This window comes from Balaenoptera ricei, chromosome 11 (genome assembly GCF_028023285.1).
Source record: "Balaenoptera ricei isolate mBalRic1 chromosome 11, mBalRic1.hap2, whole genome shotgun sequence".
In the NCBI taxonomy this organism is placed as follows: domain Eukaryota; kingdom Metazoa; phylum Chordata; class Mammalia; order Artiodactyla; family Balaenopteridae; genus Balaenoptera; species Balaenoptera ricei.
In genome coordinates, this window is record NC_082649.1 from 24356255 (window position 1) to 24384041 (window position 27787).

A 27787-nucleotide genomic window follows, 5' to 3' on the forward strand; every position below is an offset into this window, starting at 1 on the left:
CACGCCCAGCCTGCTGCCCTCCCGTTCACATTGGCGCCCCTGAGGATTCAGGAACCCAGCCCCTCAGCACCCCCTCCCCAGCCCCACCACACACAGCTAAGAGATGGTTTTGTGGCAAAATATTTTATTGCTGCCATCCCCATGGTGGAACACTGGGAGTTATGAAGGTTGGAGCTGGGTGTATCACAGCATCTTCTGAAATAGGGAGATGGCCTCATCGACTTTCCTGAGCTCTGCTTCTGTCTGCTGGAGCTGAGGGTGGAAAAGAGGGTGAGTGGTGAGACCCAGGGCCAAGAGAAGAGAACCCCAAATACCCACAGGAGCAGAGGGGTCAGGGACTTCCCTGGTGGCTCAGTGGTTAAGAATCCGCCTGCCAACGCAGGGGACGCTGGTTCGACCCCTGGTCCGGGAAGATCCCACATGGCGCGGAGCCAACTAAGCCCGTAAACCACAACTACTGAGCGTGCGTTCTAGAGCCCGTGAGCCACAACTACTGAGCCCACGTGCCACAACTACTGAAGCCCGCGCGCCTAGAGCCCGAGCTCTGCAACAAGAGAAGCCACTGCAACGAGAAGGCTGTGCGCCGCAACCAAGAGTAGCCCCCACTCGCGGCAACTAGAGAAAGCCTGTGCGCAGCAACGAAGGCCCAACACAGCCAAAAATAAATAAATAAATTTATATATTAAAAAAAAAGAGCAGAGGGGTCAGAGTTGGAAAGATGGGTGAGGACCATGGGCAGGGAGTAGCTTGGGGGAACTGTGTGCTTGGCTAGCCTGCTTTCCCTTAATTCCCCACCTCCCTGTTCTCTTCCACCATCACTGGTCTCCTGGGTCCTGTCTTTTCCCAGAGTGGTCCGTTCCCAAAGACAAAGGGGCTTCAGAGCTCATGTGTGCCACCCAGTGGCTAAGCCCCAGCCAATGACTGGGGAAGTAGAGCACAGTGGTTAGGAACAGAGGCTCTGAGGGGCCCTTAGCCTTCATCTGGAAAATGGTGTTGCTAATACCGCCCTGCCATGAGAGGGCTACTGGGACAATCACGTGAGACAACCCTGCTCAGCCGCCACGGCTCTGTAACTCTTAGCCTCCACTCATGTTTCTCTTTTTGTCCCTGTGGTTTACCCCATGGCTCCTCCCTGGAGGGGTCCCAGGTGATCTGCTAAGCTTCCTGACTGCATTGGGTCAGTCCCGATCCCAGCCCCCCGGCACGTGGATGCCAAGTTCTGGGAACCGAGTGGTGCACGAGGGGTCTGGCTGGGAGGAAGGATGGATGGATGGTCTGCTTCCATCTTCAACTTGCTGTGTGACCCTGCCCTGGCTGTTCTTCATGTGTAAGAGGAGGGATTACGTGGTCCCACCTGCTCCTCCATGGATTGCCTGGGGCCCGGCAGAGCAGACGCAGGAGGGGGTTTGATGGTGGAGGGAGTGATGGGGTGGGAAATGGGGAAGGAAATGCCCACCCACACCACACACCTTGGCTTCATCCGCCTCCTGGACTTTGAGGGGCACCTTGACAGTGTAGCCCGAGGCGGCGCGGCGTTCCCGCAGACGCTGGGCCTGCCGCTGCGCCTCATCGTGCTTGGCCTGCAGTTTGCCCAGCTCCCGGGCCGGGTCTACCAGCCCCTGCAGCTGCAGGTGGACAGAGCAGCGGTCAGAAGCCAGGGCCACAGCGCAGCCCTGGGGTGCAGAAGCCCCCAGCGCCAGGACAGCCACTATACCCGCGCTGGCCAGCGTCTGCACACAGCCCGACACTGCTGACGCCAGGGCGCCTGTGGCCTCATCAGCCACTTCCAGGAAACCTGCGTGGAAGGGAGAAAGGAGACGAGACAGCCACACTGGACACTGGTCCCAGAGTGGGCTGAGGGGACGGGGGACACGGGGGCCTGAGGCTCACAGTCAGGCCGGATCCGGGTGAGGTTGTAGTCGGCACGCAGGGAGCGCACGGCTCGAGTGATGCTCAGGGCCAGCTCGAAGGCGGCTTCCGCCTCAGGGTCCTTCCAGGAGCACTGTGGGGTGGAGGAGGGGGTGAGGGAAGCTGGGGCTGGCTCTGCAGAGCTCCCCGGAGCCCCGTGCCAGGCCATCCCCCTACCTCCGAGGGCTCCGGGTAGGAGGTAACGCAGAGGCTAGGCGGAGCTCGTGGCGTCCGCCGGGGCAGCCTCTGGAACAGCTCCTCGGTCACAAAGGGCATGAAGGGTGAGAGCAGCCGCAGGCCGACGTCCAGGCAGGTGTAGAGGGTCTGGCGGGCGCACTCGGCCGCCACCTGGTCCCCCCCATTCAGCACAGGCTTCAGGCACTCCTAGGGGAGGGGGAGGCACAGGGCTCAGGGCTGGGGAAGGCCTAGCCTCCAGCCCTCGTTGAACTGGTGAGGACCGGGAGGGGGACAGGCTGGCTCAGGGCTCATGCCAACCCAGGGCTCTGTGCGCCCAGGCCCCTCGGCTCCTCCTCACCAGGTAGACGTCACAGAGCTCATAGAGCCAGAAGCTGTACTGGGCGGTGGTGACAGCTGGGAAGTCGTAGGCCTGGAAACCTTGGTTGCTGAGCCTCACAGCTTCAGTCAGCCGGCTGCGGATCCAGCGGTCCACCAGGCTCTCGCGGCCTCCAGGCTTGGGGGGAAGCACCATATCAGGCAGGGGGCCACCATATGCCCAGGGGGAGGGGAGCCAGAACCCCATGGGAATGGGAACCATGGGGAAATCTGCATTCCAGGAGCCTGATGGGTCCAAAGCAACCACCATGTGCCCAGTATCTGGGGGAGAAGGGGCAGGCCCCCCTCCACCTTGTGGGAGGACCACAGTGCCTGAGGCTCTCCCGATGACAATCTGTCCCTATATCCTTCTGTCCCCCCAGCTAGACAGAGGCTCCTTGGGGGCAGGAGCCGGGCTTCCTGACTCTGTGGCTACAATCCTGACACAGCATGGGCCGTGCTTGATGGCAACGATGCAACCTGTGTGCGTGCTGCCCACCTAGCGCCCACCAGGCCCTCACCTCAGAGGTGGGTGAAGGCACAAAATCCTTCCCAAGGCCACGGAGGGCAAACTTGGTGGCGTTCCAGAGCTTGTTGCAGAAATGGCGGTATCCCAATATCCGGTTCACATCCAGGTTGATGTCACGGCCTGGGTGGAGGTGAAGTGTGAGTCCACACCGTTCTCCCTCCCAGCTCACGCCCAGGGCAGAGGAGAGAGGGGTGCCTCAGGGAAGGAGGAAGGATGCAGCTGAGACAGGTTTGGGGAGCCGTACCCTGGGACGTGTAGGCGCACAGTCCAAACCGGAGAGCATCGGTGCCACACTCGGGGATCCCCGCCGGGAAATCTGCCTTCTGCGGGGGAGGAGAGAGCACGGGGAGCGTCCTGAGCCAGCCTCGCCTGCCTTCTGCCCAAACTCCAGCCCCGGGCCCACCCTCTGTACCTGCCCTTCTTTAGCCTTTTCCACCTCACTGGGATCCAGGTTGCTGTTCAGTAACTGGTCGTGGAGGCCCTGAGGGTGAGGTGGGAGTAGTCAGGGGCCCGCGGCCACCACCCCACAGCCCTTCCTGGCCTGAGCCCGCGCCCAGCCCCACCTGCAGAGAGACTCCGTGGATAACGTCCAGGGGGTCAATGACGTTGCCTAGAGACTTGCTCATCTTCCGGCCGTGGGCATCCCGCACGATGGCGTGGAGGTAGACCTGCGAGGAAGGGAAGGGAAGGCCTGTGGGGATGTCTCCCCACCTAGACCCCAATGCCTGTCCCCCTACCCTTACCTCTGGTTTGCCCCCCTCTGAACCTCAGGCCCCTCGATGTCCCTGCCAGCCCATTCAGTGCCTTCGTGTGAATTAGAGGTGCTCCCTCCTCTAGGAAGCTGGGGTGCAAAATCACCTAGTGGAGCCCAGGCTGGCTTTGAGACCCCACAAGCCTCCTTGGCCAGGCCCACCCACAGCTGCCCGGGTGAGGGAGGGGACAGCGGGAGTGGTCTCAGCAGTCTCCACACCTCTCGGAAGGGCAGCCTGCCAGTGAGCTTCAGGCCAAGCATGACCATCCTTGCCACCCAGAAGAAGAGGATATCATGGCCCGTCTCCAGCAGCGTCCCCGGGTAGAACACACTCAGATCTTCTGACTGGGGGGCAGAGCAGGGCGTGAGTGATGGCGAGCCGAGCACCCACCCCCAAGACTCCCACCCCACCCTGCGCTGGCCCCGGGAATGTACCTGGTTGGGCCAGCCCAGGATGGAGAAGGGGAAGAGGCCAGAGGAGAACCAGGTGTCCAGTACGTCTTCATCTGAGGGGGGCCAGAGGTCAGAGGTCAGACGGGGTAGAGGTGAGGATCAGCCCCCCTCTGCCCCCACCCCAAGGCCCCGCCTTGCCTTGCTGGAGACTGATCTTGTCAGGGGACACTCCAAACTCCTTGGCTGCCTTCTCCAGAGCCTCGGCCTTGGTGCGCCCGCTCACCCAGTACCGCCCATCAGGGTCCTGCCACAGGTGGAGTGAGTATCCAAGGGGGCACCTCTGCCTGTCCCCCCACCAAGATCCACTGAACCCAGAGCCCCTCCAAGATGTGCCAGTACCCAGCCCTGGCCCAGTTCTCACCTCCCCTGGGGGTACAGCTGGGTCACTGACAGTGACGAAGTAGGCTGGGATGCGATGGCCCCACCACAGCTGCCGGGAGATGCACCAGTCCCTGCAAGTGGCAGGGGGAGGGGAGGGAATCAAGGAAGGGCAGGAGGTGCACCGGCCTCTGCCCCGCTCGGCCCCTCGCCCGGTCGCCCTCCCCACATCGAGGGGCCTGACGCACCGGATGTTGTCCATCCAGGCATGCCACGTCCGTTGATGGGCCTCGGGCAGGATACGGAGGTCGCCCCGTGTCACAGCAGCACTGGCGGCCTGGGCCATTTCCCCACAGTGCACGTACCACTGCGGCCGCAGGAGAGGCTCCACCACGTCCTTGGAGCGGCTGCAGGTACATGTGGGTGGGGAGGCTGGGTGGTGAGCACCCCGAGAAACCCATCCCCTCCCCCCTTCCCTGGCCTCCACCCTCACTTGCAAAGTGGCACCACCATGGGGTTGTCCTCAATGCCACGGAACAGTCCCCGCTCCTTCAGCGCCGCCAGCACTGCCTTTCTGGCCTCAAACCTGGGCAGACCCTGGATGGGAGACAGGTGCTGTCACGGCCGTGCCAGGTACCCCGCTGTCTCCTGAGCCAGCCACCATGCCCCAGGCAGTCTCACCAGGAAAGGTGGGGGCACGTTGACAAGGGCCCCTTGGGCGTCCATGATGCTGATGGCCTCCAGCCCATGCCGCTGCCCAACCTCATAGTCATTCTGGTCATGTGCAGGGGTGATCTTCACCGCGCCTGGGGTGTACGTGGGGGTGCCAGGGTCACGAGGGACTCAGAAGAGTCTCTGCCCACACGCACCCCCCTTTTGCCGACGGATGTGGCTCTCAGACCACCCCTGTCCCCCATCCCCCTCACACAGTCCCCTGAGAAGCAGCCCAACTCCTGCCTGCTCAGGTGAAGCTTATTTTCTTCTTTGAGAGGGAAGATGCACAGCAGGAGTGTGCCTCATGGCTCCTTCCTCTCCCCACAGGACAGCCCTGCGCTCACCTGTGCCAAACTCCATGTCCACAAAATCATCGAAGACGATGGGAAGGCTCCGAGACACGAATGGGTGGATCACGCTCTTCCCCTTCAGGTGCTGGGGATAGAGGAAGATGCCAAAAACGCACAAAGGGCTGGGCTTGATTCCCTCCTACACAGGGTCCTGGCTTCCTAACACCCAAATTCCATGTACACGGCCAGAAAACAGCCAGCGGATGAGTTTCTGATCCAATTTCTCTCATCAGCCGGGGGTCTCAGCGCCCATCCCCCCACGTAGCGCGGGGGCCGCTTCAGCCAGCATTCATCCCCCAACTGTGGGCAGCACACCACCACACCTGGTATCTGGGGTCTTTGGGGTGCACAGCTACGGCCACGTCTCCCAGCATCGTCTCAATCCGAGTTGTTGCCACCAGCACCTCCTCATCGCTGTCTGGGGTGACAGGAGGCCTTGTGGGCTCAGCGCTGGGCCCTTCCCGCCCCCCAGCCAACCCAGCCCAGGACCCTGGTGCCCCTGGCTCCTACCTGAGCCTTGGACCTTGTAAGCAAAGGAGATGAGGACCCCAAACTCCACCTTCTCCTTGTAGCCAGGCACAGAGAGCAGGGTGCGACCTGTCAACTCCTTCTTATCCACCTGTGAGGCGGAGATTAAGAAGAGTGGCCCAGGGGCTGGGGCTGGGGGTGGAGATGGGGAGAGCCGGGGAGGGAAGGGGCACACCTCGATGTCCGAGATGGCAGAGTTGAGGGTGCAGGACCAGTTGACAAGGCGGGTACTACGGTAGATGACTCCTTCCTCATGGAGCTGGACAAAGGCCTCCGTCACGGCTGCTGACAGTTTCTAGGGGGGAACAGGGGGAGCCAGAGATGGGCCTCGGTGTCAAGGCAGCAGGGGCCAGTGAGACCCGGCCGGCCCAGAGCCCCACTGCCCGGCACACGGACCCCTTTAGGGGCTAGAGGAGAGAAGTACTTTTCTTGAGGGGGAGAGGGCACTATGGGAACACAGATCGGCAACAGCCTGGTGATACTGGAGATGGCAGGGAAACCACTCAGCTAGGGACAGGTGCTAGTGCAGAAAATCCTGGGGGTTCAGGCTCCAGGGGAGGGTGAGGCCCCATCATGTGCCACTGGAAGGAATCTGAGCTCCTAAGGTGGGTGACAGGTAACACAAAGGGCCATGACACGGGGTAGAAAGTGGCATTTGCAGCTGAGCCCTAGTGGTTTCCTACGAGTGGGCCACCTCCTGGGGGAGGGCCCTGGGCATATGCTCTCTTCTGTGGGGAGCTTCCTACTCCTACCCCAGCCCCGAGACCCGCCCCTACTCCTACTCACAGGATCCATGGTGAAACAGGCTCGATTCCAGTCCAAGGAGCTGCCAAGCTTCTTCAGCTGGTGGTAAATCCGGTCACCTTTCCTGGAAGCGGACAGACAGGCCGGGATCAGCAATCAGGCCTGGGCTGGAGGGAGACATCAGGCAGCTAATGGGGCAGAATGTGGGGATCACTCATCCCTCTGAAATGGACGTGGGCCCTGGGGCCAAATGACCCTCAGCCTCTGTGGGAGGGTCTGACCCTGCAGCCAGGTTGCAGGTGACAGAGATCTTATCTGGACAGGGGACAGGGAAGCAGGGCTGTGATGCCTGCAGGGACGCTGCACTCACTCCTCCTTCCACTTCCAGACCTCCCGCAGAAAGGCCTCTCGGCCCAGCTGGTGCCGACTCAGCCCCTGCTCGCGCCAGAGTTTCTTCTCCACCACCACCTGGGTGGCAATGCCCGCGTGGTCACAGCCAGGATTCCACAGGGTGGTCTCCCCGCGCATGCGGTGCCTGTGGGAGGAGCACGGAGGAGCAGAGGTGAGCGGGCGGTAGAGCTGCCCCGAAGGAGGAAGGGACTCCAGGCAGGCAGTCGGTGAACTCGAGAAAGAGAGGGGCGATGGGGCAGGACTCTCCCAACTCTAAAATCATTGTCAGGCAGAGATGTGTGAGGACAGCCAAGGCAATTTGGCAAAAGAAGGACAAAGAGGAGGCTCTCGCCCAGCTAGATATCAACACATATGAGAAAGCTATGATTATTAAAAGAAGTTTTCACAGGAACTAGGAAAAAAGTTATAGATTAAGGAAACAAAACAGTGACTGGAAACAGATTCAAGCATATTTAGTATTTGTTAAAGGTGGCATTTCATATCAGTGGAGAAAGGACAAACTATTCAATAAATTTGTTTGGGACACTAGCTAATTGGTTGGAAAAATCGCCCTACCTCCCCATAGCCACAAAAATAAACTTACTTACTTTAAAATCTAAATTTAGTTTGATTTTAATTTAGTTAAAAAGAAAAACCCTCAACTTAAGAAAACAAAACTATGAGAAAAGCATTAGAAAATGGTATCGTTTCCAAAAATCAAAAAAAAGAAGAAAATAATAGGTGATCATGTTTGTAACTTGGAGGCAGGAGAGATTTTCTTTAACAAGACAGTAAAGATTAAGTCAAAGAACATTGGTAAACTGACTAGGTTAAAACATAGAACCTCAGAAAAATAAAATCTCTAAGTTGAAATGCAAGGACTAGACTATTTTGGAGAAAATGACTGGAAGCTAGTAATATTTCAGGGAATTAATCAGGGGATGAATTAGAGAAATAGAGATGGTAGTATCGTGAGTCTTCACCTACCATATTCTGGTACAAGTAAATGTAGTTTACTCTTAATCAAGCTCTGTGCTGATGTGGCCCATAAAGCATTAAACTGTAACGAACTTTTTGGTGACCTTTGAGAAGTACATTTTAAAGTAGGAGAGAGGACCAAATTAAGCTATTATTATTGTCAGCTATTACTATTGTTATTAAAAAATGATACATGTTTATGGGACTTCCCTGGTGGCGCAGTGGTTAAGAATCTGCTTGCCAATGCAGCAAACATGGGTTCGAGCCCTGGTCTGGGAAGATCCCACATGCCGCAGAGCAACTAAGCCCATGCGCCACAACTGCTGAGCCCGCGAGCCACAACTACTGAAGCCCACGCGCCTAGAGCCTGTGCTCCGCAACAAGAGAAGCAACCGCAATGAGGAGCCTGAGCAGCACAACAAAGAGTAGCCCCCGCTTGCCGCAACTAGAGAAAGCCCGCACGCAGCAACGAAGACCCTACGCAGCCAATTAACTAACTAATTAATTTTAAAAAATGAAACATGTTTAAAAAAAGAGTGGGGGAGAGAAAATTACTATAGAAATACAGTAACACTGTGTTCATTCATTATTTTCAATGACTCATCAAACGGCATTATATCCATTACTTTATCAGTCTGTTTACCCCCACTGGGTTTAGATCTCCTTGGGGACAGGACTGTAGCAACTCTGTTCTCTTACAGATCACAGATATTCTTATATGCTGTAATGGATATGAACATTTTCTGACCTTTTCAAGATGTTGTTAAACAATACTATTAAAGAAATCAAGCATGAGAGAGGAAGATAAAAATATTATTTCACTAAAAGTATCTCTTGGGGAGCATATAAATTTGGCCAAAAAAAAAAAAATCAATAAAATGTCATGGATATTTGTAGAAAAACACCCTATTCTCTGCAAGAAGAAGAAAACGGAAAAAACATAGGTAGATAGTCACTTTCATTTCATTTTTATATCTTACTGGAGATACTTATGGCTGTATTTCACGTTATTTGTGATTCTAAAACACTGACATGAATCTATTCCAGTTAAGTAATGGGAGTTTCTAATATTTGATTTAAACCATGCTCATTAGAAAAAAATGTTGCTACCTTAAGCGTTCTGTAAGAAGTGTTAAACCTTTTCTCACGTAAATAATCTGGCTGTTATATATTATACGTATTTAACACAACTCTGTTTTTCCAACTCTTAATTCCTTGCAAAATGCTAAGTCTGATGTATCCCAGTGCCCTGAGCAGAGCTGGCACATAGTTATGTCCTGTAAATATTTTTGACCAAATTAATTGAGTTAAGTAGGACACTAGAAAAACTTCTCAAAATTTAAAATATAATAAATAAACCCTAGTTTCAATAGATAAAATGCTGTTTTAAAATACTTTTTAAAAGAAATTCGTCACCTGAAATATTAGCCTTTGTGGTTGTTAACTAATCAAAATATTAACAGTGGGGGAAAAAAATCAAGTGCTAGAACAGGAGAAAATGTTTATAACATATATAACAACAACAACAAAAATCAATAGCCAGAATATATACATAGAGTCTATAAAGAATCTTCTAACAAAACAATTAAAAAAGTAAACAAACAAAGAACAATAGAAAGATGGGCAAACAATAGGTTCAGACAATTCATATAAAGGGAAACCTGACTGGCCAGGATACATGAAGAGACACAGCCTCACTAGTCATCAGCAGTAACAGAAATAACCATTTTCCCCCCATCACATTGGCAAAACAAAGACAGATAATGTCCAGGGTTGGCAGGGGCACACCTCACATGCAACTCATGGAGTATAAACTGGTAAAGCCGTTTTGGAGGGCAACTTGCCAGCTTCTATTTGTACTTGATAAAGGCATGCCCCTTGGACACAGAGATTTCATTTCTTGGTATCTACGCCAGAGATATGCTTCCACAGGAGCTTGAGAAAGCATGTATAGGAGATGTGCATTCCAGCAGTTTTCAACAGAGAAAAATTAGGAACAACCATTAATAAAAAAGTGACACCATTATGTAGAGCCACACTAAGGAGCAATGAAGGAGAATGAAGTCAGTCTACATATAAGGACAAGGAAAAATCTCTACGATAAACTGTTAAGGGTAAGAAAAAAGTTGTAAAATAACAAGTTTGGTGTGAGCCCTTTATGTTACAGAGAAGAAAAACCCATTTCCCAAAAGGAAAACTACACATTTTTATGGGTACATGTACATGTAAGCAAATAGGAAAGGTCTGGAAAGATACACATCCAAGTGATAACAATGATGTGTGCTAATTCTTAGGAGGGAATAAATCTGGAGGAGGGTGGTCAAGGAAACTTGAAGCTTTAAATTTCTTACAAGAATATATTCACGTATTTCTTGCTAAATTCAAAATAATGTTATTTTTAGTGGCAAGAGAAGAGTTTGCAAGTGGAAGTGCTGGTTACTTGACCAGGAGAGGATGCTAAGTCATCAGATGGGAGTGACCCAGAGAGAAGTGTAGCACCACCAGGGGGCAGAGCTGAGGGCCCCAGTCGGCAAAGAGAAGGGAACCACAGGAGTGTGGAGCCAGAGAAGGCAGAGGGAACCAGTTGGAGGAGAGGATGGGAGCTCACCATCGGGTCAGGGAGTCCTGGATGGCGTTGGTGAGCGCGTGGCCCAGGTGCAGAGAGCCTGTCACGTTGGGGGGTGGAATGCACATCATGAAGATGCCCCGAGGATTTGGTGCTGACACACTGGAACGCTGACGGGGAGGAAGGATGGGTACTTACTAAGGCCTCATGTCACCTCTTCTGGTCCGCTCCCAGGCAATGTATCCTTCAGCCCTGTCCTTCCCCGCCCCCATCCCCTCCGGGCCTGGGCAGCAGTGCCCACTCACCCCGTACTCGGGCTTGAAGAAGCCCTGCTGCTCCCACCAAGGGTACCAGGCAGCCTCCACGTACTGAGGGCTGTAGGAGTCAGGCATGGTGCCACTGACATCTGAGGGGGAGGAAGGGAAGGGTCAGAGCCGAGGCTGGGAGCAGCTGGGAAGGGGACGAGGGGCCAGCAGAGAAGGACCTGGGACTCTGCAAACCCTCACTAAGCAAAGTAGTGGGAGCAAGGACAGAGCAAAAGGGGTAAAAAGAGAAGAGACAAGGAAGGTGGAGGTGAAGAGTGGAGGTCTCTCTTCCTCCTCCTAGTACCTTTCTTTTCTCCAGGTGGGGTTGGGAGGTCATAGGTAATGACCCCAGGATCCCGTTTCTCCCTTTTCTCTGGTTTTGGTTTCTTCTGCTTGGGAGGGAAAGGATATAGGCCCAGATATCAGCCGCTCACCATGGCACCAACCCTCCATCCAGCTCCACCAGCCTCTCACCTCCCCAGGGGGTGGCTGCTGCTGTTGGACCTTCTGCTTCTGTTGGAATTTCTCTAGCTTCTCCCGTTTCTTTGCCTCTTTCTTGAGTTGAGCAGCTGTCTTTGGGGGTGCAGGGACCTCAGAGCCTGGAAAGAGGCACGGAAATACAGACCTGCTGCGGACCCTCTGTGAATAGTTCTATTACGTCTCAGATGGCCTATTTCAGCTGCCCAAAGGCTCCCCCATGCCGACCTCCCACCTACCCCTGCCCAGCTCCTGTCCCAGTGATTTTGCTATTCCTAAGAGAGAAAGGAAAGTGAGCTGCATGAAAGGCCCCAGAGGAACCCCTCCGCTCCCACCCTCCATCCTTCCTCACCTGGCTGTTGGGAGAGAGGCCTGGCCCCTGAATACAGAACCACCTCTCCCAGCACGGCCCAGAATTCTGGCTGCTGGACACATGTGATAAACCAGCGAGTCACATTACCCCAGATCCGGCGGGCAGAGGGGTCCAGGACCTGGGGTGGGGAAAAGAAATGAACTCTCCTTAGTCACCCTATAGTGAGGTCTGAGGGAACCTGCCCTCATTCTTCCCCAAGCCCCAATGACTCACATAACGGAAAGGCAGCAGCAAAGCTGTGACAGCCGCCAGGTCACCCAGAGTGGGGGCTTCTCCAGCCAAGTAGGTGTGCAGCCTAAGCCACTCTTCCAAGGGGCCCAGGGCCCTGCCCAGGGCCGCCAGTGCAGCCTAAAAGGAGGGCAAAGGGGTATGAGATAAGGCTCGGCCCACCTCAATCCCCACCCCCACTCAATCCATTTGGCCTCCTTCCATTCCCACAAATCACCAGTTTCTTCTTCACTGAAATGATTGTAATAAAAATACTTCCCATTCATTCAATAAATTCCTACTGAACACTTTTTTTTTTTTTTTGGGCCATGCCACGCAGCATGCGGGATCTTAGTTCCCCAACGAGGGCTCAAACCCACACCCCAGGCACTGGAAGCATGGAGTCTTAACCACTGGACTGCCTACTGAACACTTACATGTCAGATACAATATACTAAGCACAGGAAGTTAAAGATTACATGAGGCAACACAGTAACTGCTTCAACAAACATTTATTAAGTACTTACTGCATGCCAGGCCTTCTCTAATGAATGAAGAGACAATATGAACAGATGGAGCCCCTGACCTGTTGGAATTTACATTCTAGGGGCGGAGACAATAAATGTGCAAATATATAACGTATTACCCTATTTTTTTCCTAAGTGCTGTGAAGAAAAATAAATGAAGCTGAGGGGGAGAGAGACTCCCAATGAGGGGGGGGGGCTCTATTTAGATAGGGTAGTCAGGATATGAGGGAGCAAACCAGGATCTAAGTCATATATTCATTTCATTCATTCATTCATTCAAAAAATACTAAATATCCACCATGTGCTCAATACTCTGCAACGAGGTGGTGTTATAAGGGTAGTAAGGCACAGCTCCACTCAAGAAGAATTTAGTTATAATCTGGTATGATTATCTCTCCTTTCTCCTACTTCCCTTCTTCCTCATTTCATTTCTCCTCCGTCTTCTCCCAGCAACTGTCATCTCTCCAGGCCTGACTACCTCTCCTCATCTCTCCTTCACCCAGTCTTTGCCTACAATTCACAGTAACCTCTAACTAACCTCATCAGTTTCAGATTCATCAAACTCTTACTCCGAGACTTTAAAGCACCTGGCACTAGATTATGTGCTCTGCACACATCTTTTCACCTTCTCAACATGTTCTCAATTTTCGTTTTCACAGACAGAGGAAGACCAAGGCTCAGAGAGTTTAAGAAACCTGCCCAAGGTTACCATATCAGGTGGCAATCCGGAATACGATCAACCTTTTTCTACGTCTGATATGCTGTCTTCCTCGCTCACCATCGATTGCAAGTCTTGCTTCCTTCTTCTAAATTTCCCCCTTCCCCTCTGCGCTTCTTCTCACCTGGGGGTCCTGGCCAGAGCTTCGGAGTCCCAAGGCTGGCAGCGCTGCCCCACAGGCGGCTGGTATCAGCTCCGTGTCAGCGTAACTGACCCACTGTTGGACGAGGACGGCTGCCCGACTACCCCCAGGGCCCCCCAGGCCTGCTGGCCACAGCAGCTGGGCCACAGCAGTGGCCCCCCACACCCAGAGCCCACCGGGCCCCTGTTCCAGGGCGGGCAGGCGGGGTGGCGGAAAGGGAGTCCTGCTGGTCGGGGGCGGCTGGAGACAGATGCGGGGGTGGGCTCCTCCCCATCCCGGACCCTCCCCAGCCTCCCCGTAGCGAGCAGCTATAAGGGCTCGGAGGCTGGGGAAGGCATCGGGGTGAGGAGAGACGTAGAGGACGGACATGGTTATGCAGGAGGTCCGAACGAGGTGGAAAAACCCTAAGGAGAAAGAGAGACAGGGTAAGACCGAGGGATCCAGGAATCTGACGGGACTTCAAGAGCCGAGGACCCAGCTCTCGGAGTGGCAATGACAGTGGGGAACTTCCCGTGACCGCGGGCCCTCGGGGAGTGTGGGAAGCTCGTAGGAGCCCCTCAGCGGCCGGCAGGACGGGGGTTCGGGCTGTATGTACGTACTGGAGGGAGGTGGTCACACTGAGCCTGGTATCCACCTCATAGCCGGGCGCCGGCCGAAGCTGGACTGGCCTGGCGGCTGGAGCCGGGGAGTCCGGCGGGCAGTTGTCCGGGCGACCGTAGCTCCCTGCGACAGCAGCCCCGGCCGTCGGCGCCCACGTGTGACTGCAAGCGTTTCCGGGCCTGCGGGTCCTGGCGGGGGCAGCCGTGCCCGGCCTGCGTGTGCTGCCCTGCCCGACCCTGGCCCAGGGACCACGCCGCCCGCCGCAGACCGCGCTCCGGAGGAACAGCGAGGGGCGCGGAAACGGGGTGGGGGGTGGCGACGCGCCCAGGAACCGCGCTCCCGTCAGGCGCCGCCGCGGGCACCCCGCGCGGGTCCTCGGCCCGGCGGGAGGGCGGTGCCGAGCGGGCAGCTGGGGAAACGGCGGGGAGGGCGCTCCCTGACGCGGACGCGGATCAATTTGGCGAAGGATCCTGGTGTCCAGGTCTTCCCTGGTCCTCATTTCCTCGTATGTGGGAAGAGGGAGTCACGCTGGATGGCCTCTAAGGTCCCTTCGTGCTGAGAACTCATATCTATAGCGGCAACTCTTGTTTGCTAAACGAGTGAGTTAATTCCCAGTCACAACCCTCCACAGTATTTTGTCACTTGTATTTATCTGCAGTAGATATTGGGAAAGAGTGTACTGGTTTGGCTGGGCTGAGGAAGAAATCCAGCAGCATTAAACGCACTTTGGTGTCTCACTAGCTTTCATGGTAATAGGACAGCAAGCACTCATAGGTACAGTATAAGCAAAAGGCTGCGATAGGTAGGCCATTTAGGTAGGGGAATGTTCAGGAAACACGTGTAGTCTAATTGAGGTAATGATATGGTTTATACCAAGGAGAGTAGCAGCAGATAATGCCGGGATGGGTTGGATTCTTGGCTGGGGTAATGAGAGTAACAGGGCTTGGATGAATTTAGCACCCCTTTCCCATTCTCCAGCCCCCTCCCCAAAACACACACAGAACCAGAATTTGCGTCATAAATTTTATTCCCGATGCGGGACAGATTCCTTCCATCCCCAAAATGAATCACGTGCTACCCTGGAGAGATCTGGGAGATTTTCCCACCATCTCCAGGGAAGAAGTGAGAAAGGCAGGTGCTGGGGACAGGGAAGGCTTCGCAGTTCCCCAGCCTACTTTTCCTCCCCTTCTCAACAGAGGATAGCTGCTCCCTACTATTATTCCTCTCATCCACATCCCTTAAAAAAAAAAAAAAAAAAAAAGCCTTTGCTATGTAGAAACAAACACCACCTCAAGTATGGGAGGGAGGCCTCCCGGGCTGGGACGTGAGGTTAAGGGTCACCAATGGAAGGAGGGGAAGGGAGGAGGAACCATCACTGCTTCTGCTGCAGGGCCTCCTTCCTTGCTGCATCCTGTAGCAACTGTGTGTCGACCTCATCTGCTGGCAACTGCACATAGCGAACTACTGAGCCCCGGATGAAGCAGTTCTTCACTGATAACTAGACAAAGATAGACAAATGTGAAAACACCCTTAAAAAATGTCCTCTATCCACCCAGGGACCTCCTGCTTTGAGAGGTGTTTCCTCTTCTCTACCATCCACAACTCACCATGTGAGGGTATTTCTCAGGGTCTGTGACACTGATGTCAGTTAGTTTGATGTTGAGATACTAAGAAAAGAAGATGAACACCATCATTAGAACTAGAGACAATATGAATGTATGCAGCCCTTAACCTCTCCCATCTCCTTCCCCAAGACCCCATTCAGGGCCCTTATTATATTCTCACCTGATCCACAGAATGGAGGGTTCCACAGATGCTGTCAGGGGCAGAGAGAGGGTAAAACCCAATTAGTTTATACCAAAGTCAACATAGAGGTGACTGCAGAGCAGGGATAAGAGCATGGTTGGGGGAAATAAAGGACTTGAGGAAACCAGAAAAGGCAGAACCAAAAAGGGATATGTCTAAGCTCTGGACTAGGAAAGAAGGTGCTTCCAGAGCAGTGTGTTATTTTAGACCTCTGAAATAACCTCTCCTCTCCCTAAACCAACTCACTCTTAGTAGCTACCATTAAACAACTGGTATGTGCTAGACCTGTATTCTGCGTATTTGTAATCTTTACAGCCACTTCATAAGGTAGCTATTAACCATCCAGGGGCTCAGAAACGGTTTATAACTTGCCCAAGTTTAGAACAAACAGAGACTTTGGCTCAGGCCTGTCCAACCCCCAGAACCACCAGCTATTTTCAAATACTATTGCTTTGGAACCAGAGCCTCATATGTAAAGTAGGTAAAGTAGGTAGCTAGCAGTGTTCTTGATGATGCAGGCACAGGGATGTCCTCTCCCTTCCTCAATCCCCTGCAATGTTAAAGAGGAATGCTATCTAAACACCAGTGCTCCAAGCCATGCTACCTCTCCCAATCCTTTAATTTCTGCCAATAGTTTCAACATGAAGTCTCACAACCTCAAATCCTGTAAGTTGTACTTCTCCACCCTCCATGTCCCATGAATCCCTATGGTTTGCTGATGTCTAACATTTCTGTAATTCTCTTTGTAGTATAATTTCTACAAACCAAGGTCTAATGACTTTACAGCTCAATCCAGGCCAGCCTCCAACCTGGCTGCCTTCATCCTAACCATTCTGCATGTCATCACCAGATTCTAAGTTCCTTAGAACTGGTTCTCAAATACTGATGTGAGCTCAAAGGTTTCATGAGTCCATGACAAAAGAGGAAACGCAGGCTAGTGTAGTATGTATATGGTGTGCTGAGGGTTGTCATTGGTTTCCTCCTAAGAATAACTGCTCTTTAATTGCCCTTCCTTTTTTTTTTGTATTAAAAAAAATGATTGTTAATAAATGGCAGTTTTAAAAATATCCTTACCTTGCCAAAATTCAAGTTCTCTGTTGGCCTTAATTTTTGTAAAATTCTAAGTGTCTGAAATCCAGTGTCTGAGACCAACTGCCTCAGTGGTGGTTTTACCACATCCCTGGCTGCTAAAAAACTTTTGACAGCACCCTATCACCAACTGCAGCAATGCAATAACTTTCAGGAATTGCATAAGGTGGTAACATTTCATTCAGTCCCTTTAGAATGAGATATTTAGGACAAAAGTGGTCTGACAACCAGCACAAGAGAAAGAGCTCTTCTCCCAACCCAATGGATTACCTTCGAATCTTTTAAGTCCTTGCTTTAGGATCTGGGGCTATAACGTAACAGTTATTCTTGCCATGTGGAAGACCCAGGAAGAAGAGGAAAATCAAAAAACAAGTCATCTCACAGAATTGCTGAGGGTAGTTGTGCTTTCCACACTTGTCTCTATATGGACCCAAACTATCAATATATGCCATCAATACCACATGCATTGTCAGTGCCATAAACCGAAATCTCTGATCTAAAAGGCAAATCCCTTGCCTCACCGTTCCCTGCCATGTCAGTGCCTCCCCCACTAAGAAATTATCTCACGTAGAAATGAAGAAGAAACCGTTGGGGAGAGAATACATTCATTCAAACTTTCTAAAGGACAATCAGGTAACATGTATCAATATTTTAAATGTACGTTTCATTTAAAGGATTTTTTTCTAATGAAATGAGATGTATACAAAGATGTATGCATGAGGATGTTCAGGGCAGCATCATTTATAAAAGCAAATAATTGGAAACAGCCTAAGTGTCCAACAGCAAGGTCTTGGTTAAATTAGTTCTAGCCAGCTAAGAAAAATGCCATTCAGACATTAAGAACGTTAAAACGTTAAACATCAACTTTATTGACATGGAAAATATCCGCAACATACCATTAGGTGAAAGCAAGTTTCACAATTGCATAGAAACTATGACCCTGTTTTTAATTTTTAAAAAGGGGTCGGGGGGCAGACAGAATGGGATTTAAGTTCTGGCTTTGTCTTTTAGTAGTTGTGTAGACTTAACCAAGTTTCTTAACCTATCCAAGCTTCAGTTTCCTCATGTGTAAAACAGGAACAATAATATATGTCATGTAGAGGTGTTCTGAGAATTAAATGAGTTAACAAATGTAAAGTATTCAGAGTAGTTCTTAGTCTATAGGAGGTTCTCAAAAGTTGGCTATTTATTTTCCTTCAGCACACATTTATTAAGCACCTACTATATATTGATACCAGGCCTGTGCTAGACATTAGTTACACAGTGGTGAGCTTAAACATGGTCTTGGCCCTGTAGGAAAGATAGATCCTAAACAGTAAATACATTTCTATGAAATCACAATTTGAGAAGCACCCACTAAGAAGAAAAAAAAGACTCTTTGACAGAAGAGTCTATTTGGCTAGGGACTTCCCTGGAGGTCCAGTGGTTTAAGACTCTGTGCTTCCAATGCAGGGGGCACAGGATCAATCCCTGGTGGGGGAACTAAGATACCACATGCTGCGTGGCGCGGCCCAGGAAAAAAAAAAAACAAAAGGAAGCGTCTACTTGGCTAGAAGAAGAAGAATCAGGAAAGTCCAAGGATACAGCATTTAATCCAACTCCTGAAAAATGACTAGAAGCTAATGATACAAGGGTACAGGGGATGTAACAGCAGTACAAACAGAAGGGGCTGCATTGGTCTTCTGTTTACCTTTTATATTTTCTTCAACAAAAGGGAGATTATGCCACATATACTATTCTGCAACAGCTTTCCATAGTAATACATCTCATTTCTATGTGACAGCTATATTATATGGAAATACCACAATCTAACCCATTCCCTATTTATGGCTATTTTTTCCCCCAACTTTTGGCTATTACAAAAAAGAAAAAAATCTACCAACATCTTTGTACATACATCTTTACTTGAGGAACCAATACTTACATTTCTAGAAGTTGGGTCAAAGGAGTATATAATCAGAAAAACAAAACTACGTTTTGTAAAAAATGTTATTGATGCGTCTGCCCTGTCTTCTCTCTAGTAGTTACTACTTACATATTTCTTTGTATTTTTTTTCCAATACAAGATACAACTCCTCAGCTAATCTGTAAGCTTGAGGCACAAGTCATTTATTTCTTTTGTATCCCTCCCACCTTGCCTAGCCCTCAAATACTTGTTAAAGAGGTTCCAGGGCGCTGGGCACATCCACCCCCTACAGACTTGGCAGAGCAGGTACCTACCTCAAGTCATTCTTGAGTTCCACGACCACATCCTTGCCCACAAGGGACTTGAAAAAGGAATAGAAGAGCTATTGGGCGAGAGGGGGAAAACCATCATATGGGAAAGGACATGGTAAGAGGCGTGTCCCCCTGCCAGTATTACCAAATACTGGTATTGGGATCCCCGCCCCATTTCTGGCAGTTCTCAAAACTTCACAGGAAGGAACACTCGGATGAACAGCAGGAGCCCAGATGATTATGCACACTACCTCGAGCCCCTGACATAAAGCTCCAGAGAGAGGCTCTGCGCTACGCACTTCGGGCTCGTCTCTCAACGGACGACCTCTCCTAGGGTCCTGTCCACGCCTCCCAGAGAACTGTAGAAAGTATTCCACCCGCACCCTCCCGGAGCCTGTTCTCCGTCAGGGAAATGGTCCTTGAGGTCTAGCTGTTCCTTCTGCTGTCCCCGCCGACTCTCTCTGTCTTTTTATTCTTTTTTTCTCATGGGGGGAAATAAAAATCCTATTTGCTTCCAGGTCTCTCCTCAAAGAACTTGAGGCGCACGAACTAAGGATGGAGGGAAAAGTCCTAGGGCCCAACCCCAGCCCAGAAGAACAAAGCCCCCAGAGGGACCCCCGCCCCGCCCCCAACCGTCCCAACCGCCCGCGCTCCCCGAGGGCGCCCCCTTGTGACGTCACGGTACCTACCATGGTGCTTGCGCCGCCGGGCGCCCGCCGGACCGAGAGGGCGAGGGCCGGGGGCAGTAGACCGAGGGCCTGGCGGCAACTGGAACGCCAACCCGCACGTGGGGCGGGACGGGGTCGCGCAGGCGCAGCGGGAAGCGCCGCGGATTGCTCCGAGGGGTGGAGGACAGCGCCCCGCAGGATCGCGGCTCGGGGAGGGCGGGGGGGGGAATAGAGCCGAGGGGAACGCCAAAGCCGGGAAAGGGGCGGAGCTTCCCGCCTTCCGACTTCCTCCCGGAGTGGCAGGCTCCCACCGCGCAGGCGCGGGCCCCAGCTGCTGCACGAGCGTCGGGGAGGGTGGCTCACCGCCCCTCAGAGGTGTTTGTTCCTTTCTATGACAATAAGTACAGTTCCAACATGATTTGCTCATACTCTAAAGACACTTCCTATTGCAAACTGCTGGGGAGCTTGTGAAAACCCGTGATGATTTGTACACTTTTCTATGTATGTTACACTTTGATAAAAGTAAAGAAAAAAAAAAATGTTGAGAAGTCCTGGAGATGAGGAGCCTGCGCACAAATCTCGATTTTATCAAAGGTTCCCAATAAAGATATTACTCTCTCGGTCCACATTTCTTTTACGGTTTTGCCTAGGACTGTCCTGTAAAGGACTGAGTAAAACCAAACAGTCTGGCTCGGGGCTAGAAATACCCATTCTAATATTTTCACTTAAAAAATATTTCCTTCAAACAGAAAGGGACACAAATGCAGTTACACAATTACACGTACTTCTATACTCAAGCCCCCAAGGCTTTATAAGTATGCGATATTATGACACAATAGGTGAAAATATTTTTTAAAGGAATAAGATTGTAATAAATCTTCCATTTCTCATCTTGCATAAAAGTACACTTTTGTTGGGAGTTTGTTGTAGAAATATTTTCAGCATGTAAAGGATTGTAATAATGAACTCTGTGAGTGCACAGACGCTGGATTTCCTAGGCCCCACCTGTAAGTTGACATCAGGACATCAAGCAGAAGTTTGGGCCCTCACCACCGCCCCTCTCACCCCAGCTGAACCCTAAGCACAGAAATCAGTCTATAACTGAATATAAGCAGTAACTAATTAGCAACTACTCTTACTGGGGCTAAAGGTGCCTGATGATCAAAAGTTGTTTTCCTTCTTGAAACAATTAGCTCATGAAAATTCAAATACTTTGGCCTTACCAGCTTAATCATTCACAATTAGCTCACAAACAGACCACAGATGGTCTCTCCAGGAGCTCTCCTTTTCCCTACTTTACAAGATACACTCACAGTCTAAAAATACCAGAAGTAATTTGCTTTAGGAACAAATTTACTGAGGGACAGATAACCATCCACACAGGAAGAAGAAAGTTGGGGAGGCTGGAAATAAATAACAGACATTCAAATTCTTCAAATGGTTCAGAGAGAGGCCTAGTTTTCCTAAGAGTCTCAATCCAGAGTCAGAAAGAGAATGTTGGAGTGTGAAAAGATGGTATATGAGACTCCTCTATCAGAATCCAAAAGGGATGGTAACTTAGCTTCAGGTCCAGTCAATTCAGGAATCATAACCATGTTTAAAGATGAGGGGAACAAAATTCATCATAGAGGCACCCTAGAACCCTCCAGCTCCAGATAAGATTAATCTACTTCTTCAATGGTGGGGCCTGTGGCAGCCCTTCCAGGTGTATACCCTGTTGCACAGGAAGGCCCAGTGCATCCTCCCTGGTAGAGCTTTGTGATGATTGGGTTACACACCTGCTCCAATTCCTTTCTCTTATGATCAAACTCATCTTTCTCAGCCAGTTGATTGGCCTCCAGCCATGAAAGGACCTCACTGCATTTACTCAGTATTTTCTTCTTATCAGACTCATTAATCTTGCTCTGTAGATCTTCATCACTCACAGCACTCTTCATGTTAAAAGCATAGGATTCTAAGGCATTTTTTGCAGCAATTTTCTCTCTCTGGACCTCGTCCTCAGCTTTATATTTCTCAGCATCCAGAACCATGCGCTCGATCTCCTCCTTGCTCAGCCGGCCCTTGTCATTGGTGATGGTGATCTTGTTAGCCTTGCCTGTGCTCTTGTCCATGGCTGTTACATTGAGAATACCGTTAGCATCGATGTCAAAGGTTACCTCGATCTGGGGCACTCCCCTGGGTGCAGGAGGGATTCCACTCAGATCAAAGCGCCCCAGCAGGTTGTTGTCCCGCGTCATGGCCCTCTCGCCCTCGTACACCTGGATCAATACCCCAGGCTGGTTATCTGAGTAGGTGGTGAAGATCTGCATCTGCTTGGTGGGGATGGTGGAGTTGCGCTTGATCAGGACAGTCATGACACCCCCGGCTGTCTCCAACCCTAAGGACAGGGGAGCCACGTCCAACAAAAGCAGGTCCTGTACCTTTTCAGACTTATCCCCCATCAAAATGGCTGCCTGTACTGCAGCCCCATAGGCAACTGCCTCATCGGGGTTGATGCTCTTGTTGAGATCACGACCATTAAAGTAGTCCTGCAATAGCCTCTGAACCTTAGGGATGCGGGTGGAGCCCCCTACTAAAACAATGTCATGGATTTTAGCCTTATCCATCTTGGCATCCCGAAGAGCCTTCTCCACAGGCTCCAGTGTGCCCCTAAACAGGTCTGCACACAACTCTTCAAACCGGGCTCTGGTGATGGATGTGTAGAAGTCAAAGCCTTCATAAAGTGAATCAATTTCCAAGTTGGCCTGGGTGCTGGACGACAGGGTCCTCTTGGCCCTCTCACAGGCGGTGCGCAGCCGCCTCACGGCCCGCTTGTTCTGGCTGATGTCCTTCTTATGTTTCCTCTTGAACTCTTCCACAAAGTGGCTCACAAGCCTGTTGTCAAAATCCTCTCCACCCAGGTGGGTGTCCCCAGCTGTGGCCTTTACCTCAAAAATCCCATCATCTATGGTCAGGATGGACACATCAAATGTGCCTCCACCCAGATCAAAGATCAGGACATGTCGCTCTCCCTGCCCTGCTTTATCTAAGCCATAAGCAATGGCAGCAGCTGTGGGTTCATTGATAATTCTTAGCACATTGAGACCTGCAATCACACCTGCATCCTTGGTGGCCTGGCGTTGAGAGTCATTGAAGTACGCTGGCACGGTGATCACAGCACTGGTGACACTGTGGCCCAAAAAAGCCTCAGCAGTCTCCTTCATCTTAGTCAGTACCATAGAAGAGATTTCCTCAGGGTAGAAAGCTTTTATCTCCCCTTTGTAGGACACCGTTACCTTGGGCTTGCCTCCTTCATTGATTACTTGGAAAGGCCAAAGTTTCATATCTGATTGCACTACAGGATCGTTAAATTTCCTGCCGATCAGCCGTTTGGCATCAAAGACAGTGTTCTGGGGATTCATGGCTACCTGGTTCTTGGCCGCGTCGCCAATGAGCCGCTCGGTGTCCGTGAAGGCCACGTAGCTGGGGGTGGTGCGGTTGCCCTGATCGTTGGCGATGATCTCTACTTTGCCGTGCTGGAACACCCCCACGCAGGAGTAGGTGGTGCCCAGGTCGATGCCAATGGCCGTTCCCTTAGCAGCAGCCATGGTTTTCCTAGGCCTGTGGGAAAAGAATGAGATAAAATTTCAGAGAAAACTTTTAATTTTTATTTATTTATTTATTTATTTATTTTTATTTTTAATTGTGGTAAAATACACACAACATGAAATTTACCATCTGAACCATTTTTCAGCATACAGTTCAGTAGTAAGTCCATTCACATTGTTGCCCAACCAATCTACAGAATTTTTTATCTCGCAAAACAAATTCTATACCCATTAAACAACTCCTCATTTCCCCCCTCCTCCAAGCCCTTGGAAACCATTAGCCTACTAGTGGTTTTCCTTTTGGCCTACTTTTTGTCTCTCAGAATTTAACTACTCTAGGTACCTCACATTAGCGGAATTACACACTATTTTTCTTTTTGTAACTGGCTTATTTAACTTAGCATAATATCCTAAAAGTTCATCTATTTTACAGCATGTGTCAGAATTTCCTTTTAACGGCTGAATAATTTTCATTGTATGTATATACCACATTTCTTTATTCATTCCTTCTGTGGCACTTGGGCTGCTTCCACCTTATGGCTATTGTGAATAATCCTGCCACATACTGTGTGTGCAAACATCTCTTCCAGACAAGGTTATGTACAAGGTAGAAGAACTCCTAGCCAACCAGAAGTGGGAGGACAGCGTCATAATGCTGTTTTCAATTTCTCACAGGGCCAGACTCAACTGTCCTGTTCCTGTGTCTGTGACTTTTTTTATTCTGGTATTGTACCTGTCTCCTGCTGAACTCTGATTATTTGAAGTTCTGGTCTCCACAGGAGACATCAGTCACGTGGGTTTAGCAACCCTGCTGATCGCCTTTTACCCTCTATTAGGGATTGGTGGGAGTACATTTGGGCCAGTCTGAAGACGGCTGCTAGGAACCCCATCAAGGCCCCATGAGTTTTCTCAGGTGAGGTGCTCTCTAAGGCTGTCTCTTTCTCTAATCTTCTCCCAAATAAAACACCTGTTATCTGGAGACAATAACAGACTAGCTCCTTTACTTTTTTCTGGCAGCTCTGACCAATCCCAGCCACCTTTGTGGTCCTTAAACGATCCTCCTTCCCTGGCTGGCCCACATCCCCATACCTTAGATTTAAACAAACTAGAGAACTTTCCAGCGCTTCCTCAAACAAGGACTTATTCGTCTTGCCTATTCCAAGCCCATTCCGATCAGAGTACTCGTGGATCACTTAGTGTCTCGCCGCCTTCTATGCAGTTTGATACGGTTCGTTTTGCAGAGCGTCTATAACTTGGGGCTCCCTCAATATCCAAACTGCGCAGCCGGTGTCCCCCCACCCCACCCGCCCTGCCCTACAACTTTGAGCCGGGCCCAGACCTGTCATCCAGACTCCCAACTAGCCCATGAGGTCAGAGGCACAATCTCCACTGTAACGCAACTGCGTGGACGACGTCAACGCCCCCGCCCCCCCCCACCGGACCCGCCAGCTCCTCCCACTCCTTCCCCACCCACTGCCCACTCCCCGAGCCAGTGCCAGCCAGAAAGCCACAGAAGAGTCTGGAGAGTTCTGGGAGGGGCGGCACCCAGGGAGCTGATTGGTCCCAGAAAACCAGTGGGCAGGACCTGAGGAGAAACCCCTGGAATATTCCCGACCTGGCAGCCGCACTGAGCTCTGTGATTGGCTGAGGAGGGAAAAGGCGGAGCTTGATGAAAAACCATAAACACAGAGCCGCCCTCAGAGAAACTGCAAGCCTGGAGAGAGCTGCTAGGGTTGGTGTGGTTGGTGAGCGCAGCTTCCGCAGACACACTATCTGCGAGGACCACCCCGAGCGGCACCGGCGCGTTCAGTTTTCGGATTCCGAAAGGACCGAGCTCCTCGTCGCTGAACTCGTTGGCCGTTTTCAGGTCTGAAGTTCGTTGCGGAGCCGAGAGGGCAGGACACCGGCATGGCGAAAAGCACGGCCATTGGCATCGATCTGGGCACCACCTACTCCTGCGTGGGGGTGTTCCAGCACGGCAAAGTAGAGATCATCGCCAACGATCAGGGCAACCGCACCACCCCCAGCTACGTGGCCTTCACGGACACCGAGCGGCTCATCGGCGACGCGGCCAAGAACCAGGTGGCGCTGAACCCACAGAACACCGTGTTTGACGCGAAGCGGCTGATCGGCCGCAAGTTCGGCGACCCTGTGGTGCAGTCGGACATGAAGCACTGGCCTTTCCGGGTGATCAACGACGGTGACAAGCCCAAGGTGCAGGTGAGCTACAAGGGGGAGACCAAGGCGTTCTACCCCGAGGAGATCTCGTCGATGGTGCTGACCAAGATGAAGGAGATCGCCGAGGCGTACCTGGGCCACCCGGTGAGCAACGCGGTGATCACCGTGCCGGCCTACTTCAACGACTCGCAGCGCCAGGCCACCAAGGATGCGGGGGTGATCGCGGGGCTGAACGTGCTGAGGATCATCAACGAGCCCACGGCTGCCGCCATCGCCTACGGCCTGGACCGGACGGGCAAGGGGGAGCGCAACGTGCTCATCTTTGACCTGGGCGGGGGCACGTTCGACGTGTCCATCCTGACGATCGACGACGGCATCTTCGAGGTGAAGGCCACGGCCGGGGACACCCACCTGGGTGGGGAGGACTTCGACAACAGGCTGGTGAACCACTTCGTGGAGGAGTTCAAGAGGAAGCACAAGAAGGACATCAGCCAGAACAAGCGGGCCGTGAGGCGACTGCGCACTGCCTGCGAGAGGGCCAAGAGGACCCTGTCGTCCAGCACCCAGGCCAGCCTGGAGATCGATTCCCTGTTCGAGGGCATCGACTTCTACACGTCCATCACCAGGGCGCGGTTCGAAGAGCTGTGCTCGGACCTGTTCCGGAGCACCCTGGAGCCCGTGGAGAAGGCTCTGCGCGACGCCAAGCTGGACAAGGCTCAGATCCAAGACCTGGTCCTGGTGGGGGGCTCCACCCGCATCCCCAAGGTGCAGAAGCTGCTGCAGGACTTCTTCAACGGGCGCGACCTCAACAAGAGCATCAACCCCGACGAGGCGGTGGCCTATGGGGCGGCGGTGCAGGCAGCCATCCTGATGGGAGACAAGTCTGAGAACGTGCAGGACCTGCTGCTGCTGGACGTGGCTCCCCTGTCGCTGGGGCTGGAGACGGCTGGGGGCGTGATGACTGCCCTGATCAAGCGCAACTCCACCATCCCCACCAAGCAGACGCAGATCTTCACCACCTATTCGGACAACCAGCCCGGCGTGCTGATCCAGGTGTACGAGGGCGAGAGGGCCATGACGCGGGACAACAACCTGCTGGGGCGCTTCGAGCTGAGCGGCATCCCACCGGCCCCCAGGGGAGTGCCCCAGATCGAGGTGACCTTCGACATCGACGCCAATGGCATCCTGAACGTCACGGCCATGGACAAGAGCACGGGCAAGGCCAACAAGATCACCATCACCAACGACAAGGGCCGGCTGAGCAAGGAGGATATCGAGCGCATGGTGCAGGAGGCGGAGAAGTACAAAGCCGAGGACGAGGTCCAGCGCGAGAGGGTGTCTGCCAAGAACGCCCTGGAGTCGTACGCCTTCAACATGAAGAGCGCCGTGGAGGATGAGGGGCTGAAGGGCAAGATCAGCGAGGCCGACAAGAAGAAGGTGCTGGACAAGTGCCAGGCGGTGATTTCCTGGCTGGACGCCAACACCTTGGCCGAGAAGGACGAGTTTGAGCACAAGAGGAAGGAGCTGGAGCAGGTGTGTAACCCCATCATCAGCGGACTGTACCAGGGGGCGGGTGGCCCCGGGGCTGGCGGCTTTGGGGCCCAGGCCCCTAAAGGGGGCTCTGGGTCTGGCCCCACCATTGAGGAGGTGGATTAGGAATCTTTCCCCAGATCGTTCATGTTTATGGAGACAGTTGGGATCCAAGATTTTGCATTGCCTTATGTATCTGCCTTTCATCAGCTATCAGCTATGCAAGTTGTTTGCAAAGTTGAACTGTGTCTCTTGGTGAAGTTACTAACTCTTTTTCAGCGTGTGAGTGTAGAGATGAATGTATACTGCCATCTTTTGTCAATTTTCCGCTTTGTAATACTCATGCCAAACTAAGGCTTCCCCCCCCCTTTTTAACCGATTACTTCAAAGTAAATAAACTCAAAAGAATTCGAGTGATGTCTGTCTGTTTTATTTTGAGGGCAGAAGGGTCTGCATAGGTTCTCTTTCTTACAGAGTCTAGAATTGAATGGCAATTTGCCTCTTAGATAAGGTCAGGGATCTGGAAAGTAAGGATATGTATTGTATCGTGACACATGTCTTTTAGGCAAATAGTATTCTTGG

The 27787-nt window shown here is 51.9% G+C and overlaps 4 protein-coding genes across 7 annotated transcripts; 1 reads left to right on the forward strand and 3 right to left on the reverse strand.

Moving 5' to 3' along the window:
• Nucleotides 1-107: 107 nt before the first annotated feature.
• On the reverse strand, nucleotides 108-14460 carry VARS1 (valyl-tRNA synthetase 1). 3 transcript variants are annotated; one of them, XM_059938386.1, is made up of 30 exons: nucleotides 14130-14460; nucleotides 13513-13934; nucleotides 12150-12284; nucleotides 11916-12054; nucleotides 11561-11685; nucleotides 11391-11478; nucleotides 11087-11187; nucleotides 10824-10951; nucleotides 7218-7382; nucleotides 6890-6971; nucleotides 6279-6398; nucleotides 6086-6194; nucleotides 5899-5993; nucleotides 5570-5660; nucleotides 5193-5317; nucleotides 5005-5108; nucleotides 4760-4918; nucleotides 4555-4645; nucleotides 4332-4437; nucleotides 4176-4246; nucleotides 3960-4085; nucleotides 3553-3657; nucleotides 3402-3470; nucleotides 3234-3312; nucleotides 2982-3109; nucleotides 2444-2599; nucleotides 2086-2292; nucleotides 1891-2002; nucleotides 1470-1795; nucleotides 108-252 (listed from the first exon to the last, which is right to left on the reverse strand). In XM_059938386.1, exons 2-30 carry the CDS (start codon nucleotides 13897-13899, stop codon nucleotides 184-186), a joined length of 3798 nt encoding a protein of 1265 aa, XP_059794369.1. In that variant the 5' UTR covers nucleotides 13900-13934; nucleotides 14130-14460; the 3' UTR covers nucleotides 108-183. The 3 variants fall into 3 exon arrangements, with proteins under 3 accessions (XP_059794369.1, XP_059794370.1, XP_059794371.1); XM_059938387.1 differs by having other exon boundaries at nucleotides 11391-11475; nucleotides 14130-14459; XM_059938388.1 differs by lacking the exon at nucleotides 108-252 and having other exon boundaries at nucleotides 1479-1625; nucleotides 1715-1795.
• A 679-nt stretch (nucleotides 14461-15139) lies between these two features.
• On the reverse strand, nucleotides 15140-20147 carry LSM2 (LSM2 homolog, U6 small nuclear RNA and mRNA degradation associated). The gene is made up of 5 exons (XM_059938409.1): nucleotides 19932-20147; nucleotides 19246-19313; nucleotides 15916-15946; nucleotides 15738-15797; nucleotides 15140-15628 (listed from the first exon to the last, which is right to left on the reverse strand). The coding sequence occupies exons 1-5, from the start codon at nucleotides 19932-19934 to the stop codon at nucleotides 15503-15505; spliced, it is 288 nt and encodes a 95-aa protein (XP_059794392.1). The 5' UTR covers nucleotides 19935-20147; the 3' UTR covers nucleotides 15140-15502.
• A 1165-nt stretch (nucleotides 20148-21312) lies between these two features.
• Nucleotides 21313-24861, reverse strand: HSPA1L (heat shock protein family A (Hsp70) member 1 like). 2 transcript variants are annotated; one of them, XM_059938411.1, is made up of 2 exons: nucleotides 24837-24861; nucleotides 21313-23510 (listed from the first exon to the last, which is right to left on the reverse strand). In XM_059938411.1, the coding sequence occupies exon 2, from the start codon at nucleotides 23495-23497 to the stop codon at nucleotides 21572-21574; it is 1926 nt and encodes a 641-aa protein (XP_059794394.1). In that variant the 5' UTR covers nucleotides 23498-23510; nucleotides 24837-24861; the 3' UTR covers nucleotides 21313-21571. The 2 variants fall into 2 exon arrangements, with proteins under 2 accessions (XP_059794394.1, XP_059794393.1); XM_059938410.1 differs by lacking the exon at nucleotides 24837-24861 and adding an exon at nucleotides 24587-24765.
• A 327-nt stretch (nucleotides 24862-25188) lies between these two features.
• On the forward strand, nucleotides 25189-27618 carry LOC132374572 (heat shock 70 kDa protein 1B-like). The gene has a single exon (XM_059938412.1). It carries the CDS (start codon nucleotides 25406-25408, stop codon nucleotides 27329-27331), a length of 1926 nt encoding a protein of 641 aa, XP_059794395.1. The 5' UTR covers nucleotides 25189-25405; the 3' UTR covers nucleotides 27332-27618.
• Nucleotides 27619-27787: the final 169 nt, after the last annotated feature.